Genomic DNA, 17,858 nt, shown 5'->3' with positions numbered 1-17,858 from the left:
CACCAGCCCAAATCAAATTATTGTCCCCTGGATTTACATTTGGAAAACTGTTTATAAACAATGTCCCTGCTGTACATGTATCACAAGCAGTGGTGTGTGTATTGTGTAAAAGTATATTTCTTATATTTAAGAATCCCTATATTCCTTAGTTTCTTTTTGTTTGTTTGTTTGTTTTGTTTATTTTTTAAAGATATCGAAATGACAAAACTGGCTCAAAGCCTGTTCACTTACTCCTTTATCTAATTTTTATTTTCTTGTGACAGCTTCTAAAATCCACCAAGAACTAGTAAGAGAACTTAAGTCTGATGGAAAATGGTCAGAAAATTGTAACAAGCTCCTCTGCAGCACAGATGCTTCGTTTCTCCTTTATGAGTTTGACCGATTCAGGAGCATGACTGGCAAAGTTTATGGCGATAAGACCTATGAAGTACTGACAATAAATCCAGTTATGTTCTGGTGTCCAGTGATGGACTGTAAATCAAAGAAAGGTATGATACAATTATCTATAATGGAGCTCTAGGGTCATTCCATGCCAATTCACCCAATGAAAGTGCAATTTTGCACCCTTCCGTCTCAGAATTTGCTCAAATTTGGTACACATAAAGTTTAACATTACCTTCCCATGAAACAAAAAAAAAGCCATTCCGAGCTATGGCCCGCCCTATTTGATTCGTTTTGGCAAAAATGGTTGTGACCTTCCATTTCAACGGCACAATGCGTCTGAACTGGTTGACCAATTTTTGTGAAACTGGTACCATTCAAAATGAAATTCAAAGAGGAATTCAAAAATGGTATCAAACATATTATTGGAGAAAGTTAAAGTGCTATGACCTTTGACCTTTCCTTTAACCTTGCTTTTGCCCCCCAGACGAATAATATTTTTACTTGATTTTTATGTATGTTAATTGTCAGTATAGTATTAACATAACATGTAAATATCTAGGATGATATTTTATTTCTTCACCTTTAAAAAACTCTTTTTAATGCAATTTACAAAGTTACTGTTACCCCCACATACTGATATTTTGTTGGTAATGTGTGTACAAGACTCCATTATAAATGAATACTTTCAAACTAAAGTAACATTACAATCAAATGCAATAATGTATTCCATATCTGTTGCTGATGCTTCAAAGATCTCAAGGATGTATCCAGTTTGGGACAGTAGAGCTGACTACATGTAGGAAGCATGTATACATTATCATTGTGTTTAATGTTTCCTTTATTACCTGAAATGTTTAGTTTTCTGTTTTAATTGAATGTAATTTAACTTCAGTTTGGAAGTATTCAAGTAAGCCTGAAGACACGTGAAAAGAACGTCGCTGCATTATTTTTTTCGCAAAAGTTCTTAATTTTTTTAATTATTATAATTTATGCAAATGAGGTGCATCAAATTTCATAAAATTCACAAATATATCAATATTTCCTTCAAAAATTATAATTGGATTCTAATTCTTTGCAGAAAGTATCCCAGAAGCATTGTCAACAAGATTATATGGTAATATTTTCAAATTTCAAAACATTTTCTTTGTATTGTATTGTTTTCCGAATTTCTTATGTATTCTATTGTTTTTATTTCTTATGTATTTCCTTGTTTTTAAGATTTTTTTTTGTTTTCTAATCTAAAATTAGTTGATGTGAAGTCACATAACATCTTTTAAATGGCCTAGAAGATTGAAAAAGCTGTGTTTTAGAGCAATTTATGAAATATGCTGCTTTGCACACAAACGTATGGGAAAAGCAGGTTTTTGCCAAATTTTGGGCAGACATGCACTTACGAAATGTCACGTGACCTCGCGACCGGTGGTCGGATTTTCGCAAAATTTATTTCAAAAGAAAAAAAAAGTCACCAAAAATTATCACGCGATCAGCGGCGGTCGCGCGGCAGCAGAAAATTTTTGTACGGGGGGGGGGGGGGGTCAATTTGACCCCCCCAGTGGACATACAGTCAGGCACAGGCGCAGAAAACTGCGCCTGTCGAAAAGCGCCGATTTCTGCTATCATGAATATTATAATGACAATACCCATCATGCCACGCGATGCTCGTAGTGTAAAAGGCATGGAGAAAATTTAGGTGATGAAGACACCTAATCGATATTAATTTCGTACGAAAATTCTAACCTTGACACTTTTCTGATATTTCCTCTGTAGTAAGCCAAATACCTAATCTTGCATAATAATCATTTCTAGGGGAATAAAACCTTGACATCTGGCGTAATTCTGGTCGGAATACATAATTAGGTAAATGTTTTTTGAATGACCACCGGTTTGCCCTCTTTTTAGCCTTGTGCAACAGGTGTTGGCTAGTGTAACAGAAATGTACTCCTTCCTATCAGACCTTCCTCTCTCCCTTCTCCTCTCTCATCTCCTCTCGTGGCTTCTTTCCCTTTCTCTCCCCCAGCACAGCCACCTTCCATCTCTCAACGCATCATCTCTTTCCCCCTCTCTCTTCTCTGTGGTACTCCCCCCGGCAGGTTGGGTTCTTATCTCTGTTGAGTAAACATAGGGCAGCAGTTTAAAACAAGGAAAGTGTTGTGAAAGTGCGGCCAGGCTCTCTGTGGGGCCTACCTCGTACCTCCCTGGTCTTGAACTGACCATGGGCAAAGCACAGAGGCAGGGGCTATGCGATAGGTATTGCAGTTTTAGATTAGATTCCAGAGAGACAGAGTTATACAAGAGAGCACATATAGTTAAACATGAGTTATCAGAGTTAATTGCAGATGATTCTGCAAAGGAAGCAGAACAGCGTAACATCGTAACAGCAAGGTAATCCCAATGACTCCTACTTCATTCTCAATCTCACTAGCCTATTTCTTGATTTATAAATGAGCTATGGTCAGTGTGGAGAGACCTATATAGCGCATGGTGTTTGTTGGTGAGAGCGTGTGGCTCTGGATGTGCCTGATGCATGCTGTATTTCGATATAATTATGGTGATACAGTGCAGTATACACATACATACTATCGTGTTTTGGCAATTTGTCTTGCATACAGTACTTAGTGCACTGCAAATCAGTAAAAAGCAGTAACGGGCGCCTGGTACACAGACGATATCAATGGAACCGACTGTTCGCGGAAACTACGAGAATCGATTGTAGCGGGCACACTTGCTCGGCGCTCGGGCGGATAACCCCAAAGTAGCAGTTTTCTGCGCCTGGCGGGAGGCGCAGTTTTCTGCGCCTGTGCCTGACTGACATAGGGTTAAGGGAATCTCTTAACCATGATTAAGTTAAAGGAAGCACATAGTTTAAGGGACTCATGGCGAGTGTTTTATTACACAAGTGTTAATGGTGAAAATGGCCACAGGACAAAAGTTCCTTCTAAGTCAGCAATATTTAATTCTCCATTTTCAGTGCCACAAAAATCTTCTTAATGTGTGTAATTATGGAAGTTATATCTCACTATAATAAATGCTTTTTCCTGACCCCCCCCCCCCCTACTATACTTCATGATCAATTTTGCCAAAACTGGTTTATGTCATTAAGAGACAATGCCGACGAACTGTTCAATACAGTTAGAGGAAGGGTGGTAAACAAAATCCAGCAGTCATATCACATGTATCACATTTTTAAGTATAATAAATTGTTTCTTCCATTACAAAATATTTTTGCAAGCAGGTCTTTTTATTTTGTTCACTAGTACCACATAAAATACTCCAGGCATTGCATGTCATCGTTAGATTTGCGATAGTATATTTAATTAGTTAATGCTAGAGTTCCATGTAATTATCTCCCAAAGAATTTAAAAGGTGGGTGATCCGTTCCACAGCATCATCCCCCACTTTACCGTATTGCATATATGGAGATTTTGGAACCACATGAATGTTAATATTTTCTCCATGATCCCTTTAGATATGAACAAAATATTATAGAGGGCTAGAGGATTAAAAAATTAATAAAGAAATCTTTTATATACATGCACATCTGACATTGCACCATTCTTGGTGTCCTCATACTCTGTGACTGAAGTACATGTATGAATACAGAGTTTCAAAGATGATGTTCAACTATGTGATTGTTTGGCAGAAGTGCATGACCACAGGAAAGATGCAATAGTATTATTATAAAGTCCTGATATTTGAAATCATATACAAGATAAGATTTTGAGACGAATGAAAGAGAGCAGGCACCAAAAGTCAATATATTTTGAAAACCTGCTCAAAGTGGCATTGTATTGTGTGCAGGTGCTAAAAATTGCTAAAAAATGTTTGATATTGTGCAAAGTTCCCTTAAATTGTGCAAACTTTTCCAAAGTTTCCTGAAAATGTGCTAAGTTGCACAAAATTGCTGGAAATGGCGCAAAGTTGGGCAAAATTGCCTAAAATGGCGCAAAGTTGTACAAAATTGCCTGAAATGGTGCAAAGTTGCGCAAAATTGCCCGAAATGGCGCAAAATTGCACAGAAATGCCGGAAAATGGCACGAAGTTGCGTAAAATTGCTGGACATGGCGCAAAGTTGCGCAAAATTGCCGGAAGTTGCGGAAAATTGTCAGAAATGGGCACAAAATTGCCGGAAGTTGCGGAAAATTGCCAGAAATGGGCGCAAAATTGCCGGAAATGGCGCAAGGTTGCGCAAAATTGCCGGAAATGGCGCAAGGTTGCGCAAAATTGCCGGAAATGGCGCAAGGTTGCGCAAAATTGCCGGAAATGGTGCAAGGTTGCGCAAAATTGCCGGAAGTTGCGGAAAATTGCCAGAAATGGGCGCAAAATTGCCGGAAATGGCGCAAAGTTGCGCAAGCAAATGCAAAGTTGCCTAAACTTGCATGTCAACTTTGCATAATGTTGCGCAATCTTTGTCAATTTTGTCAATTTTTGGCAACTTTTGTCAATTTCCATTGTGACATGGGGCCTATCAATATGTCAGATTTCTTCCCGGATAATTGTGCTCAGTTCAGCAAGTCGTATTTTTCACCTCACCAATGTTTGCGCGATTTCTATCAACGCATCTCCGTGTCTTTTATAAAACTATCATGTAGAGCTCATAGTCGGGATGGCAAAAAGTAATTGCCATCATAAAGATGCGTCATCTTTACTTGAGGCCCCATTCCTTCTCACTGGAGGAGATTTCGCTACGACTGTGGCGACTCGTGCGACTCTTTAGAGACCAAAAAATGGTTCGCGCTCTCATCAAGAAGGCGACTCCATGCAGGGCGACTACCGAGGCGTCTCCAAACAAGATGGCAACTTATTCGCCCGGGAGTCGCGGAGAGGACAAAATTAGTCCCCGCGACTTAAACCGCGACTGAGGAGACGTCGCGGAGACGTCTCCGATACCATGCAGCTGGAGACTGAAAAAAAAAAAAATCTTTAAAAAATGCGTGTAAAATATCGAACATGCTTCTCTCGCAACTCCCCGGACACTATATAGGCTATATCAGTCCAAATATAAGTTACTCTGATAAGAAAGAGTAAAATTTTACGAGTTCAATGGTAAAAATTCGACTGAAATCGGAGGAAAAATAAGGAAGTTATGACATTTTGAAGTTTCGCATTTTTTTTTCAGGAAACAGTTCTTGAACGGTCAATATGAATATGCAAATGGCATAGTGAGCATGACGATCCCCTCACAACTTGCCATATAGTTTGTACATAAAATTTTGAAATGTCCAGGTTTTTCATTCAAACGCAATTATGCCCGAGGCTTAAATCCTGGTATATCTAACTGATCACTATTCTGAAGTCATTCAACCAGGAATAACATCATGTTTCAGACTTCAATGACAGAAACATAGATTTTTACACGATCAATGGAAAATTGTGAGGGTATGACATGTTAGCTCACTCATTTGCATATTCATATCCACTGTACAAGAAATATTTTGCAGAAATTAGCAAAACTTCTAAATGTCATAACTTTCTTATTTTCCTCCGATTTCAGTCAAATTTTTACCGTTGAACTCTTTAAGATTTTACTCTTTTTTATATCAGACTAACTTATATTTGGACTAGATTTCCCCTTTAACGGTGTAGCCGCGACCAGCGAGACTCGCGTCGCTACCGTGCAGGTTGCCGCCTTTGTACAGTGGACTCCCGTTCAAACGAAGTCCTCGATACCAGCAGTTTTCTTTCGGTATATCAAAATTTCGTTATAACCAAACAAATAAACAATAAAAAATACATAGAGCCGATAATGTTGCGGCCTGAATTTTCATTTCGCTGCAACAGGAATTTCGTTATAGGGTAACCGTGTTCGTTATAACAGGAGTGCACTGTATGAGAGATATCCACTTCGAGGTGTCTAGACGTTGTGCAATGTGACATGGTTTTCCTATCCGTGAGGAAGATCCAGTTTGGCATATACATGTACGTGTCGCCTTTGAGTGGCAGCATCGAACATGGGTTCAATAACACATCTCTTAACAATGAACATCTCTACAATACATGGATGTCATTGTAAGAACGTGGTATTGTCAAATGATCATTATCTGTGCTGATTTGTTTGTTTGTTTGTTTGTTTGTTTTGTTTGCTCAGGTTTGCCAAATCACCTCTGCCACAAGCAGAGTGCTATATAAATCCATGCATGAAATTGACAGGGGCACCTGAAGATTCACTGTTGGGCGATTCAATTGGTTTGAGGTGAGGACTCAGGTTTATAACATTCCTAGATAAGATAATGAGAAACCTCTTATGAAATATGAAAGAGCATGTAATTTTAAGAAGGATTCGACGTTTATTCGATGAAATTGGTTTTCAAATGGCTGAGATATCCAAAAAAAGTGATAATAATAAAAGGCGACAGGCCACATCTTTTATTAGGATCTCTTTGTTTCACCTTATTTGTGGATAGCTCAGCCATTTCAAAATCGATTTTCATCAAATAAACTTTTGATTCCCCTTGGAATTGCATGCTCTTTGACATCTCATGGAGTGATTTCGAAATATCTTTCAAAACGTTAAAAGCTAAATCTTCCCCTCAACCAGAACTAAGCAGTCCCTTTGAATCTGCTGGATATTTGGCCACAGGCCAAATTGGGTCAGAGGGTTTTTTGTTTGTTTGTTTGTTTTTGTTTTTGTTTTCTTCTTGATAATATCCTGGAACAGGTGGGGTACTGGTTAACACCCTGCTGTGCGCAAGGTCATGCATGTACAGTGCAGTAAAGGGTAGGTCCACATCATGAACTTATGTTGGCTTTGATGAATAGACAAATACTAGATGGATAGAACAAATGTAATGAAACTTTCATCAAACCAGAATGACGGAAGTTCCATCAAAATCAGACAATGAAATACTTTTAAAGTTGATGAATCTTAAAGTTTGGTGTGTATTCACGAAGTGGTGGTCACAGTCATACCTACATGTATATACCCAGTACTGAATAGGCGAGGGAGGTGACGTTGTTAATATGTGTACTTATCAAAGTTTCCAATTCAACTGTGCACAATTTTAATCTTTGTATCTTCTTCTAACATGAAAACATGCAAGATACACGAGTGACGCCCATCACGCCAAATTATTGTAATATTGTACAGTGAATAAGTTGTAACCACAAAATCAAAATTCAGGTCCCAAAATTATAATCTCTAAATCTTCATACACTATGCTGTCCAGTTATAATGAAATTCCGTTATGACGAGGAAAAAAAAAATCGGCAGTCCCAAGGACTTCAATGTAACCGGAGCACACTGTATGTAATAGCCTATGTAGTCAATTGGACTTTTATGTAGGATGAGGTTGCAATTGTTAAATCAATCTACCTAAAGCATGATTTTGTGATATTCCTGCATACAAACCAATATGGTCATGACACCATTTCCTTTTCCACTTAGTGGGTTTAGGGTAAGAACATCTGAAAGGGCAAATTCTGTAACTTCATTGTCCACTGTTTTGTTGTTTTTTTTTTATGCAACTGCTGTCATTTTGTTTGTCTCATGGCTTCCTCTATAAAAGCTAACTTGGAACACAGTGCCAAGCTGCACTTTAATTCCAACAGGATCTGGCTTTTCCGTTTTGGAAATGATTTACCACTTTCATCTGTCTAGCTTTCCATTTTGGAAATTGATTAAAAAACAAACAAAGACTTTCACCCCTGCTTTATTATACAGGTATCACCAAATGAAAGTAAATACAGTTGAACCTCTCGTATCCGGACAAGTCGGGACCGGGGCTCATCCGGATAAGGGATTTGGCCAGATAAGGGAGACTCAATGCTTTATACATGTACATATACATACACATGTACTGATGTAGCCCATTGTAGTACCACATGTAGTAATGTGTATACTGCAACCTTTTCATTGTTACATTTGGGGATGTTTGGGGATGTTAAAATGTCTGAAGGTAAGCAATTTGGAAGGAAATTTGATGTAATATGTATGTCAATCATGTTGGAAGTACAGTGGAAACTCGATATAACGAGATGGTCGGGACCGAGTCATTTTCCTCGTTATAGCCGATATCTCGTTATATCAGTAGGCATAAAAAGGGCATAAAATAAAGACATTAATTTGCACATGTGGGACTACCCATCATATTTCAATCAATACTGATAACTTGATATTGTGTGTGAGGGAATTACTCACCTTTATGGGTAAGAAGATGTTTTTCGGCAAGGAAATCGAATATCAAGAATGTGTTTCTTATTAATTGTAGATGTTTGAATTTGTAAATTTATATACATGTAGTTTGCGATTGTATCAAGATCGTCTGTGGATTGGTATGTGGTTATCGAATGGGTGTGTGTTGTGTGGAAAGCTTGAATATGGTCTGCACAATGCTGTGTGTGTATGTGACACATTCTGTATGTACATTATGACTGCGTGTGTGTGTGTGTGTGTGTGTGTGTGTGAAGACGGGGGAATTCCCTAAGTGGAAGGCCAATCACAGCATCAGATTGCCTCACACCTGCTGAACGTCATGATGATGTCATGTATACATATGGCCGTCCCACCACATTTTCTGCATGTATCAGTGTGCGTGCACACACACACTTCACACGTACAACATGCAATGCTAGCTGGAGTGCACTGAAGAAAATGATTTTGTGTGTACAAGACAGTTTTTGGCGCATCAAGCTTTACAATCTCGGAAGATGATAGCACAGGCGAAGTAAAGCTTTACCGAAGGCATTTTGCTTTACCTCGCTATAGCAGGTTTGATTTACTATGTTTTTCTTTGTTTGGAAGTCACAAAATTTATCTCGTTATAGCAGTTATTTCGTTATAGCCGATCTCGCTATAAGAGTAGCATTTTACATAGACTTGTGTGGAAGGAAATTTGGGACCGAGAAAATTTCCTCGTTATAACCGATATCTCGTTATAGCAGTGTTCGTTATACCGAGTTTCCCCTGTAATATGTAATTCATGTGTGTTTGTGTAGGAGTTCTCAAGGAGTTGGGAATCCCCCTTTCCTCCCGTATGGCTTTATTTATTTAAAAAAAATTCACGGCGAGATTGCGTCCGTATAATAGAGAGATCCGGATAAAGGGAGGCCGGATAATAGAGGCTCAACTGTACAGTGTACATGAACAAACTGACATCCATACACACACACACACACACACACACACACACACACTCACAGCAAACAAAAAAATTTCCAATGTAGCAACAACACGCTTGCTCCACTTCTACTGCTCAAAAATAATTTCATATTTGAATAGCTCTTCAGTTGATTAACGACTGACAATGGGGTCAATTTCACTCTATAATTCAATAACATCTATATTTGGCACTGGTAGTACCACAGAAGTGGAGGAACAGTGTAGTGTGTGCAGAGGAGACTTAAAAATATCCAACCATGTGATAGTAGATTGTTAAGATAGATAAGGTGGTAGGAAGTGCTTAATTTTCTCCACCATCTCAAATATGTGCTGTTATTCCCAAAATATGTGCATACAAGGTTCTCATACACAAAAACAAATTGAAAGAGAGACACACACGAATGTTCACTTTTTCTTGCTCATACCATTTAATCCATGATATCCAAAACTGAACGATGGGAGGCGCGGTAACACAACCTCTACATAAAGAATGTACAATTTTCCTGCTATTTTGGGATAAATATGAACTCCACAAATTATCTACACGCAAGTATCCTGTAAAGTACTTTTCGTATTCAGAGGACTGGTCCAACTCCAAGCAATTGACCCAGAAAGTCTCTGTGTCCGCGGATGGTAATGCTCATTAACTCGGAGAAGGCAAGAGATTACTGAGTGTGCACAAAGATTAAACAGGTACGACAGGATGCCATGGTTGAAATGGTAGTAAGCTGTTGTTGCTGTTGCTGCTGGCTGTTGCTGCTGGTTGCTGCTGCTGCTGCCGTCGCGAGTTCGGAGGAGCGGCTTACTTCAGCTTCTTCTTGGGGCGCAGGTCGTTGGAGTGGCCACACTTCTTCTTGCGGCAGTTGGTGGCACGGGGGTGGAGACGAGCATAGCATCTGGGGAGGGGTAGGGAAGAGGGTGGGGAGAGAGATACAATGTAATAGTATGCTGGCAGGTAATATAGACAGATGGGCGACGCAAGAAAAGGCTAATCTTTGACACTAATGTCAAAAATTTCTTTCACTACAAAATGATCAAGATGCAGCTGGCATGCCACGGTGAAGTGATCTTGATGGGCAAACTTTCTATTTGACCAAGTGTCAAATATTCAAATCTTTTCTGAAGTATGCATTCATTTGCAAATATCTTTCCCCCATGCACTGATTTTAATTCACACCAAATACTTAATTTCCCCCTTTCAATATCGGTGGAATCTTTGGATGAAGATATTGGGAAATGTGATGATTACTGTAAAAGTGGAAATTTTTGCAGTATGGAAATTTTTGTGCATTTCGCGCAACCTGAAGATGGCACGAAAGTAAAAGCACGCAAATATTTTTGCATGCCATATGCTCCAGTACATAGTGACCTGATTCCTCAGAATTAAAAAACATGCCAAATTCATCTTGCCCACCAGAGCGCTAAAACTTACTCACACAAAAATATCCACTTTTACAATACTCTCTTTGTATGCAATATCTTTACGCCCTGCACAAATGCCAATACCTAACTTTGTGAGAAGAGAGACCAGATAGCACAAGTTTATCAACCATTCATACCTGGGTTAAGATAAATCCTCTTTTACTCTCATACAACACAGGCAGACAGATGTCTACTAAGAAATACTATCAAAACATGCCCCATAATGAATATGAATGTAAAGGGGAACACAATAAAACCTAAACATATTTACATATCATGCAGGGTTGCCAGCATTCCAACATTAAAATCATTGAAGTGCAAAAGAGCAATCATGGGCAATATTTGATTGTTTTCATACATCTTACAATTCCAAATGTAGGAAGACTTTGGGTGTGTTCAAGTGGCCTCCTCGAGAGTACCCTACCAAACCCATGTCAGAGGAGCGCTTCACTCCCAGAGTGTACCGTACCATACCATACCATGCCTAAAGAGGACCACTTCCCCATGTGCTCTAAAAAACGTACTATAACGTACGTACTGCAGCAAGCCACAGAATGATTGAACGAAAAAGTGGACTGTAACAGAAAAAGTGGACTGTAACTGTAACAAAAGCCGGTTTTGGCATAGCGAAAAACGCCCGGCCTGATTAGTATTAAATGCAGAATTTATTCTCTTGGTAAAGGACACCTGATACCTGCCTGTATGTAGCATAGACAGGGCAGGTAAATGTGTTGGTGGTTACAAAACATGTGACCCCTCTAACTAGAGTCCCAAAATAGCTCATGAGGTATGCTATCTAAACAGAACACTCAAACACTCCCATTCTGGTATGGTATGGCATGGCACGTTATGGTATGGTTCAGTTCGCTTTTGAGCACTCAAATGCAGCCATACATATCGTCGGATGAGAATGACAAGGGCGTCAAGCTGCCACTAAACCCAGTGTTCAAGGCAACTTCACGCTTTTCTCATTATCAGCCGACATTATTATACGAAAAGATATTGGTATTTTCTGGAGCCCCCTGCAGAGATTTATGAAGACATGGGAGCTCTGTAAGGATATCACACCAATGAAGGATACATGAGAAGTTCTACTTGACTCTCATCCATGTTTCTATTAAAGCAAGTGTCTAAAGCAAGAAGGGCAGTGGGTGTGTGTCACAGGGAGATAGCTCACACTTATCCCTGCACTGATCAACCCTTTGTGCTAATCATGCCCCCATTCCACACAGATGTTTTTCTCGTCGGTCACTCATTGGAAACAAAGTTTGTTGCTTCCAACCACCCACCTAAGTGTATCAGATGGCAGTCTGATGAATCCGACTTGTGTTGGTCAACCATGAAGGTCAGTGTCAGAAACGCCGGGTGTGATTTGATGAGGCAAGATCGTCCGGTGAGAATCACGCGCGATATGTTTAAGACTGACCCGATAGTCGACCAATACAGTATGTCCCAAAAAAAAATTACAATGCGGCCTTCCACAATGATATCTTTAAAAATAGTGAATGAATCTTAATAAAAATTCAGGGTATGAGACTATAACTCATTGCCCACATTTTACAGAAAACCCCATTCGATTTGCTTCAGTGGTCAAAGAGAAATACAGAATTTTGTAGAGGATATCGGGAATCTCTTCTGTCCAAGTTCTGTCTATTGTTCACACACAAGATCATCGAAATGCTAAACTCGGAAGAATCCGATTCATGACATGCTTTACAACAGTCTACATTTCTCTGTGACTGCTGAACCAAATTGAATGGGGTTTTCTGCAAAATAGAGCTAAGATGTTATACCTTAAGACTCTGAAGTAGCAGTACACAGGTTGATCATAATAGGTGTTATCAATTCGAAAATCTGATTGTAATTTTTGTGGCGACTTACTGCAGTATGTCCCCAAAAAAATTACAATAAGATTTTTGCATTGATAATGCCCAATATGATTAAATTTTTCAAATGCTACTTCAGGGTCTTGAAATATAACATTTTAGCTCTATTTTGCAGAAATCCCCATTCGATTTGGTTAAGCGGTCACAGAGAAATGTGGATTGTTGTAAAGCATGTCATGAATCAGATTCTTCCGAGTTTAGCATTTCAATGATCTTGTGTGTGAACAATTGGCAGAACTTGGACAGAAGAGATTCCCGACATCCTCTACAAAATTCCGTATTTCTCCTTGACCACTGAAGCAAATCGAATGGGGTTTTTTGTAAGATGTGGGCAATGAGTTATAGTTTCATACCCGGAATTTGTATTTAGATTGATTCACTATTTTTAAAGATATCATTGCAGAGGGCCCCGTTGTAATTTATTTTGGGACATACTGTACAAGTCAGATTCATCAGACTGCCATCCGATATACTTCGATGGGTGGCCGGAAGCAACAGAGTTTGCTTCCAATGAGTGACCAATTGGAAGAAATCTCTGTGGAATACTGTAAAACACGATATTATTGCGGCATGAAATTTTTGCGAATTGGAGCTGACGGCCTTCGTGGCATGAAATTTTCACGAGTTGCCTCTAACATTCAATGCCTATAGTGTAGACAAGAACTTTCACGTGCATTTTAATTTCACGAATCTTGGCTCTTGCGAAATTAAATTAAAATGCACGCGAACATTCCTCGTTTTACATTAGGGACATTAGCACAGAAAACCCTATAGCCTTGGGTGCACTCTCCAAAGTCCCTGGCACAGAAAGGGTTAGGAGAATGAAAGAGAAAGAAAGAAACTCACTTCCGACAGATCTGCTTGTCACAGTTGTACTTCTGGGCCAGGATACGCAGGGAGGGCTCGATCACACCACCGCGGAGACGCAGCACCAGGTGGAGTGTGGACTCTGCAATGCGAAGTGACCAATAACACTCATCAACAATGCTAACTATGAGAAGGCTGTCAACAATACATGATTACTGTAAAAATTGTACTAATACATAGTATGTTTTATGAAAATTATTTAAACAATTATGGAGTCTGTAAAACCTGATATTCACGAAAACACTAAATTGTAAACTTCACATCTTTCAACCTGATATGATGTATACATTCGGCAACTATGACGAAAATAATGAGGACAAATGATATTGGTCAAAAATATTCAAATTTATGCGTGACATCTCAAAAAGAACACAGAGTACAATGTTATACCCACACAAGTATGAACTCATACAATTGACATTATTTAAAACAGAACTATATGACACCCTGCTATCAGAATCAAAGAAAGAAGATAAGTTTTGAAAGCAAAGTCATTCTTAATACTGAAAGTACAACTGTATCAGTCATCAAACACAAGGTGGGTGTACCATGAACACTATGCATCGACTTCAAGGCAAATTGAGCATGAGAATTTGCAAGTCCCTATATCAAATATTCTTGACTTCTACTGAAATTTGTGAATCACTGCAGAAATCTAAGAATCAATTGGTATCATAGTGATTTCCTTGGGGGGGGGGGGGGGGGGGGGGGGGGGGGGGGGGACTCGGCTAACAGTCTGGATGCCCAGGAAAGCATAGTCCAAGCACCTCGGGACATTTTCACTTTGAACTGACTACCTATGACTCTCCTAAGCCAATCCCCTACAAATTCTCGGGAGAGGTACTCAAGATCTTTGTAAATTCCAAGCACTGGACAATGATTATAGGTTGAAATGACCACCTTTGAGTTAACACATCTCTTGATGTCAACGTGCAGTCATAATCCAAATAGTTTGTCCTCCAGAAGTAAAATGACTGCTGTATTACCAAACGGTGCTACACAGGGGTTCCAGATTGTATACAATGCCCTACAGTAACATTATTTATGTCCCCTCTGTATCAGTATTAGTTGCGTAGGCTGAATTTTGCCCGACTTCAACTAAACAAATTCTCTGACCAAACTGTGATCTGTCCCAAAACAGTGTGTTAATGACTTCAAATTAAGCAACATATTCCCAGCCAGAATCTCAGCATATTATATACATGCAGTGCACTCCAGTTATAACAAACACCGTTCTAATGAAGTCCTGGTTACAATGAAATAAAAATTCAGGCCGCAACATTATTCACTCCAGGCTTTTTATTGTGTATTTGTTCAGATTAAGTAACTAAATCTTAATATTAATGAAAGAAAACTGCCGGTCTTGACGATTTTATTATAACGGGAGTCTACTGTATTTCCTACTCCAGATTAACTCGACTCTGTAGCTGTCAAAGCACAGTTTGTCTGTCTCACCCTTTTGGATGTTGTAGTCGGACAGTGTGCGGCCATCTTCAAGCTGCTTTCCGGCAAAGATCAAACGTTGCTGATCAGGAGGAATACCTGGAGGACAAACAAAGAAGGAGAAAAACAAACCATGACCCTGTACAACAGACCATTTCTGTAATATTACAATCTATAGAGGTTTGTCTTCCTACAGCCTTATAACCAAGAATTTCATTCACCCGTTTCCTCGCATCAAGTTCCTTAGACAAGAATTCAGTTTGTTGTTGCTACACAGGTACTGCAGGTAGTACAAGCTTTCCCCAAGCTTTGTGATTGTTAGGGCATGTTTTGTGAACAAAACATGCACAGAATTAGAGTACACTACAAAATGGTCTACTCATACACTATTTTCTTCAGTGTGTGTGTGGGTGAGTGTACATGTGAGGGAGACACAATTCAAGCATAAAAAGGTGTTTGATTTGATCGAGAGTGACAAATGTCAAATGGTAAACAAGCTCAAAATGTTTCTAATTATGATCATGACTCAACTCATTTTACAACAAAAACAAAAAATTGCCTCAACTGTAAATAAACAAAAATTGTGAAGGTGTCGTGGCCGAGTGGATACAAACACTTGTTCCTGAATGACATAAGTGTGGTATGGTTTGTGGGTCAAGCCCACGCGAGCCCGACACATTTGCCCTTCATCAAGGTACTTTGTCCACATTGCTGCTCTCCACCCACAAGTATAAATGGTTATCCGGTAGGATAAGAAAGTTTATGTTGGTTGATCAGCACCTGGTTGACCATTCACCTCATTGTAATTGCACTCATAATAACAGGACTTCCCTGTAGTATGTCTTTAATTACTTAACAACCTAGGGTTCTTGAGGTTAGAGCTTACCTTCCTTATCCTGGATCTTGGCTTTCACGTTCTCGATGGTGTCAGAGGGCTCCACCTCAAGGGTGATGGTCTTCCCCGTTAACGTCTTCACAAAGATCTGCATGACTGGCTTGGTAGCTGGGTAGGAGGTCAAAGGTTACAGAGAGAACTCATTGAGAAGATGTGCTACGACATTGTGACTTGCTTTTTGTCAAGGTAGAGAGGTTTACGTCAATGAAGGGCAATTTGTCAATCAGTTGCAATAAACACAACAATGCAAGAATTCATTAATTTGGACAATATGGCCGATTCTTCTCTTGGATATTTTCTTTCTAAATTCTACTCCACATTTAGTGACATCACTGGGGTGGGGCAGTTTCTGAAAATCATATTTCACAAACTGACAGGAAGAATCAAGATATGAAATTGAACAGCACAGCATGAATACCTGTATGGAATAGACAGATCATCCTGTTTATTTACATGGTGTACGTCTTCGTATATCAACCACTACCTGTCCTTTGAATATGATATGGAAAATAGATACATTGTAAGGGGAATAGTAGATCGATTGTGTAGAACGAAATACGATCACGATTGGTGGAGATCGATGTAGGAGGGAGAGAGAGAACGACGATGTAACGACGAAGAGGTAAAGCTTGTGTGCCGTGTCGGCAAAAGTTAAAGAGAACAGATTACATATTCCTGGTGTCGATATCAGTCATTGCTGTGTTGTCTAACGAACCCTTACATTTGGCGCTGCGAGCAGGGTCGACACCAGGAATACGCAATCTGTTCTCTTTTACTTTTGCCAACACGGCACACAAGCTTTAACGCGTTACATCTTCGTCGTTACATCGTCGTTCTCTCTCTCCCTCCTACATTGATCTCCACCAATCGTGATCGTAATCGTTCTACACAATCGATCTACTATTCCCCTTACAAGGTAAAATGTAAGCTTGTCACATCTCCTTCACTCACTTCCTTCCTCTACCCCCCCCCCCCCCCCCGATACTTGGCAAGCTTGATGAGCTTAACATTGAATGTCATAATTTTAAGGCAAATGTACAATAATACTATATGAGGCGCAATACTAACATAAAGTTAGAGTTACCAACGCTTGTACACAGAAAAGGTTTCCAAAAATGTCAAATCTTTTTGAAATTCTAGCCAAAGTAGACTAAAAAAGACATCCGCGAAACAACTAACAACCCTTCCGAAGCCCCGCATTCGTTGGGCGATATTTTGCAGACTGAAATACAAATGCTGAGTTTTGCCATTCCCATCCTTCCCAAATCGTTTCGCGTGCTCCGTGAAATCCGCCCTGATGAGGCTTCTTTCGTCTGTCTCACAGTTAGAGAACACTCAATGACAAAAACGAAAAAAAAAAAAAAAAAAAATAGCACGGATTTTTCTGTCGAGAAGAACTAATCTACACCACCATGACCACTCTGGTTGTACCAGTGTAGCTAGCTACTGATTAGTCTAACGTTAGTCACTTCAAAATCTAGTACGCCCATAAATATGCCCTTAAAAGTTCAGGTGCAATGTGGATCGTGGATGTATTGGCTAGAGTGGTAGTATACTTGGGTTACCCGCACCTCGTCATAGTTAATGTTTGGGCATATTTGAATCACATTTCGCCACTGAAATTCTTCGAAATCCAACTCACATACAGGAGAAATGCTGAAAATTCCAATGGAATCACAAGTTCACTGATCAATATCGAAAACTTGCAGCTATCGTCGTCAAACACTAACGATGCGGAATAGTTGTGCGCTAAGGAAGGGGCCCGCAACTCGTCACCAGCACTCCCATAGACTTAGCACGTAAAAGACGTGTGCGGGTGACCGTGATGCTCCCATGGCCATAGACATGGTAAACACGTTATACACTT

General features: G+C 39.6%; 1 protein-coding gene across 1 annotated transcript; it reads right to left on the bottom strand.

The window, feature by feature from the left end:
• Positions 1-9,882: 9,882 nt before the first annotated feature.
• On the bottom strand, positions 9,883-16,101 carry LOC139744751 (ubiquitin-ribosomal protein eL40 fusion protein). Its single transcript, XM_071655174.1, has 4 exons — positions 15,983-16,101; positions 15,109-15,195; positions 13,633-13,735; positions 9,883-10,374 (listed from the first exon to the last, which is right to left on the bottom strand). The coding sequence occupies exons 1-4, from the start codon at positions 16,083-16,085 to the stop codon at positions 10,281-10,283; spliced, it is 387 nt and encodes a 128-aa protein (XP_071511275.1). The 5' UTR covers positions 16,086-16,101; the 3' UTR covers positions 9,883-10,280.
• Positions 16,102-17,858: the final 1,757 nt, after the last annotated feature.

The sequence above is a fragment of the Diadema antillarum genome, unplaced genomic scaffold (assembly GCF_040938485.1).
Source record: "Diadema antillarum isolate AM-2024a unplaced genomic scaffold, OU_Dant_1.0 seq00001207_RagTag, whole genome shotgun sequence".
In the NCBI taxonomy this organism is placed as follows: domain Eukaryota; kingdom Metazoa; phylum Echinodermata; class Echinoidea; order Diadematoida; family Diadematidae; genus Diadema; species Diadema antillarum.
This window is presented reverse-complemented; position numbering and strand designations above follow the sequence as displayed.

Bases quoted from the DNA above. Each gene is read 5' to 3' on its own strand.
- LOC139744751 (XM_071655174.1), bottom strand. From the start codon at position 16,085: ATGCAGATCTTTGTGAAGACGTTAACGGGGAAGACCATCACCCTTGAG. The intron at 13,736-15,108 runs GTGAGACAGACA...TTCGCATTGCAG, and splicing joins CGACTACAACATCCAAAAGG to AGTCCACACTCCACCTGGTG. The intron at 10,375-13,632 runs GTGAGTTTCTTT...ACCCCTCCCCAG, and splicing joins GACAAGCAGATCTGTCGGAA to ATGCTATGCTCGTCTCCACC.